The sequence below is a fragment of the Argiope bruennichi genome, chromosome 9 (genome assembly GCF_947563725.1).
Source record: "Argiope bruennichi chromosome 9, qqArgBrue1.1, whole genome shotgun sequence".
NCBI classification, from domain to species: Eukaryota; Metazoa; Arthropoda; class Arachnida; order Araneae; family Araneidae; genus Argiope; species Argiope bruennichi.
This window is the reverse complement of record NC_079159.1, coordinates 104,507,223-104,519,078: the sequence shown is the minus strand read 5'-3', so window position 1 is coordinate 104,519,078 and position 11,856 is coordinate 104,507,223. Positions and strand designations below refer to the sequence as shown.

The 11,856-nt window shown below is 26.6% G+C and overlaps 1 protein-coding gene across 1 annotated transcript; it reads right to left on the bottom strand.

Annotated features, from left to right (window-relative positions):
• Window positions 1-580: 580 nt before the first annotated feature.
• LOC129984799 (uncharacterized) lies at window positions 581-11,206 on the bottom strand. The gene is made up of 4 exons (XM_056094755.1): window positions 11,136-11,206; window positions 7,974-8,332; window positions 5,608-5,651; window positions 581-906 (listed from the first exon to the last, which is right to left on the bottom strand). Exons 1-3 carry the CDS (start codon window positions 11,173-11,175, stop codon window positions 5,640-5,642), a joined length of 411 nt encoding a protein of 136 aa, XP_055950730.1. The 5' UTR covers window positions 11,176-11,206; the 3' UTR covers window positions 581-906; window positions 5,608-5,639.
• Window positions 11,207-11,856: the final 650 nt, after the last annotated feature.

Below are 11,856 nucleotides of genomic sequence, written 5' to 3'. Positions count from 1 at the left end.
TTTGTAAATTCGGCCTTTATTTTAGATTATATTAAAAAATTCTATGCATTCAAAATTTCTATTTCTCAAAATTTCATTTCACTCATGTGAATATCAATGATTTCATTAACTTATCTGCAAAAAATCTCAAAAGAAGCTCGCATTTCAAAACGGATAGCAAAATTTTTGCAATTTTTTTTTTTTTTTTTATTCTGCAAATTTTTCTATGATTTTAATAAATGTCAATTGTAACGTATAATTTAGAAATCAATGATTATTTTTTTAAATATTTCCGCAAATAAAATTTTAGCCTTATGATTGTTCTCTGCATACATAAATTTAACATATTCTACTTTTCTTCATGAAAATGTTTGTGCGAAATATCACTCCGAAGATTTACTTTTTAAAAAAATAATTAGCTATAATCTCATAATTTATTCATAAAAGTATTTTAATTTGATTTGCGTATTTAAAAAAGAGTAACTTATTTTTATCAATGCATAATATTTGATAATTTAAATATTCTTTCCTTAAATATATATATTAAGAATATAAATTGACAATATCACATAATTTTAAGAAAACACATAGGTCTTTTTACAGTGCGGTGGTGTTATTTCCATTGGAATGTACATAAGTTGAAAAGCATTCATATTTGCAAAATATTTACACACATTAACAACATATTCGTACGAGAAACGCACATTTTAATGTTTAATTGAATGAAATTATTTAATAAAACAAATTGAAATAGATTTCTTCAATTGAATGCGCATATTTTCAGTTGAATATTTGCTGCGGCTTATATGGCAACGTGATGAAAACGATACATTTTCCTTTTTTTTAACAAATGTCCTTGATGAATTACAGGCAATTTAAATGAGGACTTGTCCTTCAAATGTTTGGCTCCAAGGTCAAGTCTCATATCTGCAAAAACAAAGAAATTCCGGTCTTTTATAAAAGTTACATACAAATATTTAAAAACTACATTGCAATTGAATAGAACTAATCTACTTTTATTTTATCTAACTAGTAAACATAAGGTCTTGAATTTGCTTTTACGTATTTTTTCTGTACAGTTTGAAACAACTAATACTTGGCAAATGACAAAACCAACATCCTCTTACTTTTAGTTCAAATTCTAAAAACTGAGTTAGTGCGTCTAATATAAAATTGTTTATATCAACCCAACCTCATCTCTTACCACCAATTGCACATTTATTATTGACATAATTGTATTGAGAACATAAAAGAAATTATTGATTTAAAGTCAAACTTAATTGGAAATTTAAATCCAATTATAAACTGTACTTAGATTTGAACAAAAATTATAACTTCATTTTGAATAAGAAGTAGCCAAGTTTTCACCCTTTTTTTATTCTATAAAGTGATATTTCTATTATTTTGTGTTCTACAATCAAAGACAACTTAAGTTGATAGTACAATATTTAATGAATTAAAACGAGTAATAAAATAAGTATTCATATGCTATATAAGATTATATGAGCAGTTCTAACAAATAATCTCAACAGAAAATGGAGTATCTGCTTCTATCCGCTGTCTAAACAATTTAATTAAACAATTTTTATTTTAAATGTATAGTATTATTATTTAGAATGACGGTTTTTAAGTATAAAACTAAAGGTTTTTGTAATATGGGTGATGTTATACAATAAAAGAAACATCTCGACATTATACAATTTCATATTAACTTTGCAAGACAAATATAAAAAAATTCGAACTCCTTTATTGAATTATCAATAGCATTTTATATAGAAGAAACTTTTGGTGTAACCTAGCCCATGCAAGTACATACTTCAATAGTTAATCAAAAACCCATTAACTGATAATGGTTCCTACAACAAAATAGTGAATTACTCGCGTCATAGTATACTTAAAATAAGATATATTATAGGAAGTCTCGTAGTTTTCATTATATAGTTAACTTCAAATGATATTGACTACATTTTAACTATTGAACTATAAAAATAATTCAGCTTTAAGAAAAAAATCCAAATTTTTCATGGGATTTCATTAAAAATATCCCAATGTATGCTCTTATGCATAAAGAAAGTATCAATATATGAGTTATTTAATAATTGATTTATAATTTCAACAGCCTCTACATAAAATACATATTCCATTCAAAAAGCCTATAGAGATCAAATATCATTTCGCATTTTTCAGAATTTTGTGCGTGGAAAAAGCTTTTGACAGAATGAAAATAAAAGAGAATTTTTTTTTAAATCATCTTCAGCAATAAATAAAAGAAAAAATAGTTTATTCATCAAGTTGCGTGTAGTAGTGTTTCAGTTTATCAAAAATAAAAGAGCGGAAAATGAGCATGCTTGTAAAGATCACGCTAACACATTCTGTAAAATGGGGGAGGGGGATTCTTTGTCACGAAAAATCGGAAAATGGCAGGTGTGTTTCATAGTAACATCCAAGACAGAAGACAACAAAAACTATCTTTCTATAATAAATTTCATTGTTTAGACAAAATGACAGGTTTTTGCTTTGACTTTCAGTGCTTCATTTTTATTTTAATATTGTAATTATTTCAAACACGACTCGCCTGTTCAATTAAGTATTAGCACGCCATTAGTCAAAATATAAACACAAAAGCGCTACAGTACGATCGCCAAACTAGAATTTTTTTAGAGCGATACCTTGCAAAATGTGATGATGTAAAAAATTTCAGTTGCAACCCTACATAAAGAAATATGAATAATTCTCAAGCAAAACTTTTTCTGTAAATATTCAAGATGGCGACCGTTTGGCGAGCATCTTCAATATTTAGGAACAGTTAGTGATTGTACAAACGAAATCACACCGCAATCTTAAATCTAAGATTGCGAATAAAGAATGAGTAATGTGACGAATTCAGTATTGCTTTTGATCATAATTTGATTTGTTTCATTCATAACTATTTTACAGTCTAAGTTTTAGATAACTGGCTATTTTGAAGCAATTTTTACTGTTTTTCTAGATGCTGTTACGAACACGCGAAATGATAGAGAGCATTAAAAAAAAGATTGTTTAACATCATTTCATTTTTTTTTTCACAATGTTCCACAAATCGCCATATTTAGTTTAAAATTATATTTTTATTTTCCTCAAAAAGCAATTCGCAATTTGAAAAGCAAAAAAGGGTAATCTCAAAGGAAATTTGAAAATGCAATGTTATTTATACTGAAATGGGTTTCAGCCTTTAAGCCAACTTAACTATACATACTGAATTTGCAGAGCGAGTTATTGTTTATAAATAACCAAATCATCATCCTGCAGAATTGTTTTAGCCACTTCATTCAACATTTCTCACTAATCCATGTGATTTCTATCTTTAGATATCATATGAAAGATTTATCATTCAGAAAGAAGCCATTGCCTCCAAAATACTATAACTAATTCATTTTCAAACGCAAGAGAAAGAAATTATCGAATTGGACATGACAATTTTATGGCTAGGTTGTTCTATTGTTTAGCATTTGAAAATTGTTGTTTTAAAAATATTACTTTTCCATAAAATTCCTTTTTTTATTTTTATTTTTTTAAATGATGTAATTATATCTGAAAAGATCCAAAAGCTTATTTAAAACTATAGGTAAAGTCAAACTAAAATTTTCACTTTCAGTGCTGTTAAAATTACATTACATTTAATGATCATGCTATATGTAGTTATCTACTGTATTTATAAATGAAACATTTGGAGCAAATATTGCATCTGCAACATCATTTATAAACATCTAAAACATCATTTAACATCAAATTCTAAAACATCATTTATAAATATAGCACACGAAAATAAAACTTTCTTTGTTGGTATCTTTTTTTGAGAATAAAATTTTATTGTAAATTTTGCACTTGCGAATGAAACATTATTGAAAGGTCTGCTTGGTTTTCTTTAATTAATATTTTCTCTTTAAAGTAACTTTGAGTCACTCAAAACAAATGTTAAATTTTGATTATGGTAATCTATTTAATGTAGATCTTCTAAACCCATTTGTGAAAAAAATGAAGATAATGCATTCATTAATTAATGATAAAAATTCAAAATTGTTTTGCTTTCTTCCTTAATTCTTTAGAATCAATTTTTCTATTCTTCTTCTTGAGTAGTTAAAAAAAATGTGTTTATTTCGTTCTAATTCAACTTATACTTTGTCATGTAATTAATTTTTTTTTTTTCTAAAAACCATTTTTGAAGGATATATCTATTGAGTTTTAATCCAAAATATTTTGAAATTTATTTTTTAGAAATGTTCTTAAATGCTCTCTGTTTCGTAAAGCGTGACAAACTAGGTCAGTACCCAAATCAAATTTTATTTTCATTGGTGCTTACTTTTGGATGGCATTCGAAATACCTCCCCCCCCCTCTGGCCTTATACAGGATCGCGGTTGCTCTGCAATGACCTGGGAGAACGATAAATGTCCTGGGTATTTTTTTTCTCCTTATCTTGAAGTTTATTCTTGATTTTTTTTTTTTCATTTAGTGTTAAAAGAAGCAATCTACAAAAACCGAATTTCTTATGTGGATATTACGTTTCATTCGACTATTACACATTAACCCTTTAAAGGGCCATTTTTTTCTAGTCATATTATGTTAAAATATTTTTAGGCTTGACATTAGAATAAGAAAAGGAATTCATTTAGCTTATTAGATAAATTTAATTTGATTCATTAATTAATTTGGTTAATAAATAATAAAGTAACATATCAAGACACATCATTTTGTCTGAGATAAAGAACTGAAGCATCTAAGTTTCTGACTTGCTAAAAAAATTTGTCAGAACTTATGCCAACCTACATAATTTCATACAAAGATTGATAAATTTGGTGGGAAGCATACTTCCGACGGCCTCAGAAAGGGTTAAAATACTATAAGCATCATTAGAAAAATAAACCATTGCACAGAACCCAATGTTAATTTTAAAACACCTTTAATAAATTCTATTAAACCTTATATGCATGTATAAAGTCCTGAATTAATTTACCACCAAACTATCTTTTAATATTTTGGTATCAGTGGATATATTTTGGAGCAGAATAACTTCAAGTGAAACTGAAAAACGCTCTGTTAATTGATTAAAGCAGTTTAATTTTTCTTCTGTAGCCATTTACTGCTTGCGGTTCCAGTTATATTGTTTTCTTCTCTGCTAACGGTTCATTGCCGACAATGAATCTAACATAATAAGCAAATATAATCTTCAGCTGAATGCGATGCTTAAAGTATCAACATAATATAAAAAAAATCAATACATTTTTTTTACCTTAGGTATACCTTATTCTCTTTTTCTGGATTTAAAAAAAAGGGCCTCGGTGGCCTAGTGGTAAGGTCTCGGCTTGTGAGCCGTAGGGTTTCAGGTTCGAGACCCGATTCCACAGAAGAACGTTAATCCCATCCGTTCCACGTTAAAACCGTCATGCCAAACGTCCTCCCGCTGGTGTGGTATGGCGTGGAGAGGGGGGTGCCATCTCAGGTGTCGTCCTCGTCATCTGACCGCGGTTCAAAATGACGAGATCCGTCCCAAAATAGCCCTAGTGTTGCTTTACAACGGGACGTTAATATAACTAAACTAAACTAAACTGGATTTAAAAAAAATAAAGAGTACGTCAATATTTAAATCTTACCCTTGAATTCTTAGGGAGCGTAATTTTCTCTTCTATAAGTTTTTCTGAAAGAATAAATTTATAAATTATGTATGTATATACTTAAAAATTCGAATTCTTATAGAGACATGCATATTGACATAAACTGAAAATATTGAGTATTTCTTATACATCATTTATTCAAATGCTAAATATAATTCTTTAATTTCTTTATTTGTTATAATCATATCCTACAATAATCCTTAAAAAATCAAATCATCTATTGTGTTTGTTCTATACAAAAGAGAATCATTAAATATTTTGTTTTCTATTGCATTTTTTTAGCTTTAAAAATATTAAAGAAAATTTGATTTTTGGTCATACGATAGATATTTTTTTTATTTAAAAGAAATACACTGGATAATTGAGTGAGAAATAGCGAAAATTGGATTGAGATACTATAGATTTAAATGCATGTTATCAAATAAAGTGTTTTTGGTAAAGATACATGATCTAATTGAAATCTCTAAAATTTTCGTTGTAGGTTAATGACTAATTTAAACATATAAATTAATTATAAAATGAAACTATTTGAAAACAGCATTTACTTAACTTCAAATTAGATTAATACAAATAAATACATCAAGATACAAAACAAATTAATGCAGACTAGAACGGCATGCTAATAGATATTAAGAGCATAATAAAAATTTGATTGCTGCTAATACTGCCTTGATGAGAAGCTAAAGTGGAAATTCGAATCGCTAAATTTAGATTCTTACTACAATAATATAAAATAATAACACATTTTGCTTAAGTTTAGATGACATCTTTTTTGTTCTCTTATTGGGTAAAATAATCGGAAAAATATGAGAAATAAATTACTAAAGGAATTTCAGTTGTATTTCGTTTTACAATTTTAATTTAATACACTTAATATTTAATTTAATACTCGATTTTAATTAATTACACTTTCATGAATTTTTCGCCGTCGTTGTTAAAAATAGCATTATCATAATGTTCTATTTACTACATTACTAATCTCGTAAAGGATAATGCTAAATATTTAAATTAATAAGGACACAGGTCATTTATCCATTTCAAATACTTAATTATTTGGCCTGTATGTTAGAGATGTCTATGTAAATTCTCTTTCGATAAATATATATTTTAGCAAAAAAAGTCATATTTTGCGCGCACTTGTTTATGTATGTATAATTCTCACAGACATTTTTCTAATGTAAGGGTGGCAAGATAAATGAGAATAGTTTATCTTCTAATCAGAGCTTTGTATTAGCACTTAAAAGAAAGGTAAACCCATGGAAAAATTTCATTAATTTTCTAAATAATAAAAAATATAAGAATAGGGCAAATAAGATAAAAACAGACTGATGTATATCCATAAAACTAAATCCTGAAATTATTTTTATCTCGTTTACAATATAATAAAAAATATTTCAAAATTTATAATAATATGTAATTTATGTCATAATTATATAATAGTAATTTATATTTATATAAATATAATTTGAAAATATTTTAATTAACATATATTAATGTATAAAAATATCGATACTATATTTTAAATTTTAAAAAATATAGTTTTAAAAATATGATTTCCATGAGCAAAGTAATCTAGTTCTAAGAAAAACAGCTTTATTTTTTTTTTTTTGAATATATTTTAATTACTCAAGCGTATTAAGAGACAGCTTTGAAAGCGATGGTTAAGACAAATGGATTATTAATAATAAATTGACGGTTTTTAATGCACTGGATATTTACTATATGTATTTTTGCATCAAATTTTATGAAGAATACAATGAAATTAAAAGGTATTGATAGATTGACAAATTCGTGTTTATAGATGATTATAAATTTCAAAATGGTTCCTGCAGTATTTTTTTATAATTTTTTTTTAAATGTACTGATTTAAAGAATATTTTAAATATATATATATCATAAAGAATATATAAAATATATATATAAGAATATTTTATATATATATATATATATTTTAAATATATAAATATAAATATATATATATATATCAAAAATGATGGAATTGCTATCAACCCTTTTACTTCCTTGCATGTGCAGCAAATGTGCTTGAATTCATGATTACATCATCCTTACGTTGTGATTCAAACATTACAATATCATGAAATGTTCATTTCTTTATTTTATATGCTGTTTAGTAGAAAGAGTCATTTAATGAGTCATCATAGCAGCCAGCATGCTAAACTGAAGCTATTTTGAATTTTCTCTACTTATTTCCAGAGTCTTACGAATATTATTGCTAATGTTAGCGAATATTATTAATATCTCTTAAATAATCAATTAAAGGTGCTATTCAATGAATTACATAAATAAACAATATTAATATTCATAATTTCGCAACAGCAACATACTTTAAAAACGGAGTAACCTTTCCTATTCTCGCATCCATCTCCTGGACACTGTCCCTCCTCAATTTGTCCCTTCAGAATCCGGCAGATCCGGGAACTATCTATGCTGAATCCGTCACAATCGTCCTTCCTTAGGCAATGAGCAGCACACTGGACTAAAGAAGCCCTTTTCACAGGGTGAGACTCTTTCACTTGTTTGCTTTTGCTGTCCTTGTAAGCTATCTTGAATTTCGTAGAATCAGCCAAGTCTACGAACAGCAGCAGGACAAAGGACAAAACGCAGCTTTCGAATGCTCTCATATCATCGGACAAGTCTTGCCATTGGTCATGAAAAGAAAATCTGGTTGAAGAGCTAGCTACACCTGCATGCAAAGATGGAAGGCATTAAAAGTTTTATTTGAACAGATAACGTTTAAAATCTCTAAGGTTTTGCAAAGGAAGGGCGTGCCTTTAAGATTTTTATGGTTTCTAAATATAGGCAAGATGGCCATAAAAAAGACATAAAAGGATAAAAGTTGTTAAAAGAACTTTGGGTTGAATCACGAAAACGGAAATATAAATAAGGGAAAGGAAGAAGTTAGCATTGATGGTCGATGAAGGTACGAACTGAGTGTGTCACATCAATAACAAAATAGAAATTTGTTTTTAAAATAATGGCAACTCAATAATCCCTTAAGTAATTCCCGAATATAGAGCAAATTTTCTTTTAATATGTGCACTGGAAAAATATATTTTTCAATAAATTTAATAAAAACAATTTTTAAAACATTGTTTTAAGAATGCTACAAAAAAGTATTTTTCATTTCAACTATTACTTTATCTTTTTTTTGTTTATATTTCATTACTATAGATATTACGGAAACCGAAAATTAATTTTTTCATGCTCTCATTAAAATAGCATCGATTCATGCGGACTTAAAATTCAATTAAATTAATCTATTAACCCTTTATTTACTGACGTTACTTAAAAGATCATTTAAATCCGGCTTGTATCTTCATAATATGACTATTTTTTCTGATGATATTCAAAGGAACACGGAGAATATAACCCAGATAGGCAAGTAATTAATATAAGCTAAAAGTATAAATTAAAAATATCTAATTATTAATTAAATTAATATATGTCGATTAATTTAAAAAATCCTTGGATTCCCTTGGCTTATTTTGGAAGGAAACTTAACTATTGGTGCAAAAATAAATTGAAAAATTGATGGTAAAATAATTTGGTAAATAAAAGGTTAAATGGTAATTAAGGTCTTCATATTTTAAAACAATATTTTCTTCTTGAAAATATACGATTTTAATATATCAAGATTATAAAATTTCAAAAACTGTTAACAGTTTCAGATCAAGTTGAAAGTAAAACAAAATCGATTGCAAAATTTTATCCTTAGAAATATGAAAAAAATGTCCAATTAAATAAAGGGTTTTAAAAAAATATCAAAATCATATAGTATCAAAACTAAACGTAATTAATTGCTTTAGTTGCGGAACATATTTTTACCATATTATACAGCAGGATGAGAAGTGTGGCAATGTAAAAAGAATTTTAAAATAAATAAATATATCGATACAAAAATAAATAGAGTCAATACAATTCCATCTGAAACATTCCGTCATAAAATTGACTTAATATCCTTACTAGAGTAATTTTCATCTAATACTTAGAAAATTACACCAAATGAAAAGTAAGTTGTGTTTAAGTTATCTCTGCGTCTAATGTGAACGACCGGACATTGTTGGTTTTAATGAATCATAAATATTGTATTGAAAAAGAAGTTCAAGGATCTATAAGTGGACTGATCAAGTAATTGAGTGATCTTTGAACCGAAACATATCACATTTATTCTATTTTAAACGTCTCTTCCAAAATTATTTACCTGTACGCTTATACGATCTTTTATCAATTAAAGAATAAGAATAAATGTATTTTTGAATGCTTGGAAAGATTATCATAAAATTTTCTAAAGCATGCTTCTTATTTATTTGTCCAGAGAAAAAGGTGAAAAATATTTTTATATCATATATTAATATATAACAATCAATAAATAATGAAAAGCATAAACTTTCGAACAAAATCGGCGAAGTTGGAGGGATATATCGAAATATTCTCAGCAAACGGAATTTTAGAATTGTTTTTAAATATTTAATGAAATATTAAGAATTATCATCTTAACGATATATTTTGCAAGTATATTGGAGTATTTTCAGAATTTTATGCTTTTGCAATTTTGTTTTAAATTTAATGTTTGGAAAAAAAATAAATATATTTTTACTTTATAGTAGAAAATTGTGAGTTTGTTTACAAAAAAAAAAAAACCTTTTTACATCATTTTCTTACTTTTTGATCATTAGTATATTTAATAATTCATTATTATATAGAGTATTCAATCTTAAAATTGGCATTCATTTTATGTATTATGATATAAAAATAGCCTGTGTAGAATCAAAATTTTATAAAAATTAATCGTTTTAACTAGAATTAAGTTCGAAAAATATTGAAATATAAATTGTCATCGGAAACACAAATATAAAAGAGGTATGAAATCTGTGGCATAAAGAAAAAAAGAGAATAAACGATTTCAAAATTCTATCTTTACACATATGAAACAAATCAAGATTATACAAAAAAGTGTAAAAAAATGAAGACTTCTATAATTTCACTCCAAAAATAATTTTATGGTAGTTGCCTCCTGTTCGCAAAAATTATTATCAATATCAGAAATGAATTGATTAATAATTATTTATATTACCTATATCTACTTTTTTATTTTTATTAATTGTCATTTTATTATTTAATTAAGTTAAAATGTTTGTTTTATAATTTTTAATATTATATTATCAATGACATGATTAAGTTTGAAATAAGACATTTTAAAAATATTAAAAAACCTTTAAAAATAGATTCAAATGTAAAATATATTATCTGCCATAATATCGTTGCTAAGCATGCTTTTTTCCCCCTTCACGAATTCCATAAACAAAAAAAGAAAGGAAAAATAACCTCGTTTTCAGTACCTAAACAATTATTTTGAAAATTTTTCATTCGTTTTCAACTAAATTATTATGTTTTTAAAATTATAATAACAGATATTTCAAAAAAAATATGAAATCTTGCTATTTTAAGAAATAAATACAGCAAAATTTAAAATAATATTAACTTACTAAAATTAGAAACTGAAATTTTTACATTACAATAAACCATACCAACTCACTAATTTAACGATCCAGCTAACTTTCTCGCTCTCTTTATACAGGCAAATTCAATTCCCAACCTAATTCATATGGCTCGTGTTGAACCGCCCACACGAAAATCACAACAAAATAAACTAAATGAATAAATAAAACTTATTTTGATCATAGTATCCAATTATTTTTTGTTTGAGTATCTCTCTGAAAATGAGAATTATCTGTAAATAAAGACTGTTGCCTTGGAATTAAGCTTGCCAGAAGGTGAAATCTCACATTCTCGCTTAAGAGAGCGAAATTCGTTTTTTAATTGAAGGCGGCACGACTTTATGGCGTGCCATAAAACGGTATTTAAGCATTCTCTTGCTGAGTATTTTGTCCCGAAGATTTGTGTTAGTATTTTTGTGCGTGCAGGTATATTTTTGGCTCGGATATCAGCATTTAGATCGGTGTATTGATTCTTCTAGTAATGCTTTCTTTAGTATAGTCATTTGTGTAATTGTCGAAGGTCGAGAATCCTATTCAAGGTGGTCATTATTTGTTTGTAGGGTTATTTCAAGGTTTTTGTCCATCCTGTTAAAAAAATACATCTTCTCCTTCATATGAGTGATGTGTAACTTGACTGATGGAACCACAAAAAGAATTATTTTATTCAAAAATTCGAATTTAAGAAATTTGGTCTAACTCTGAAGACAAC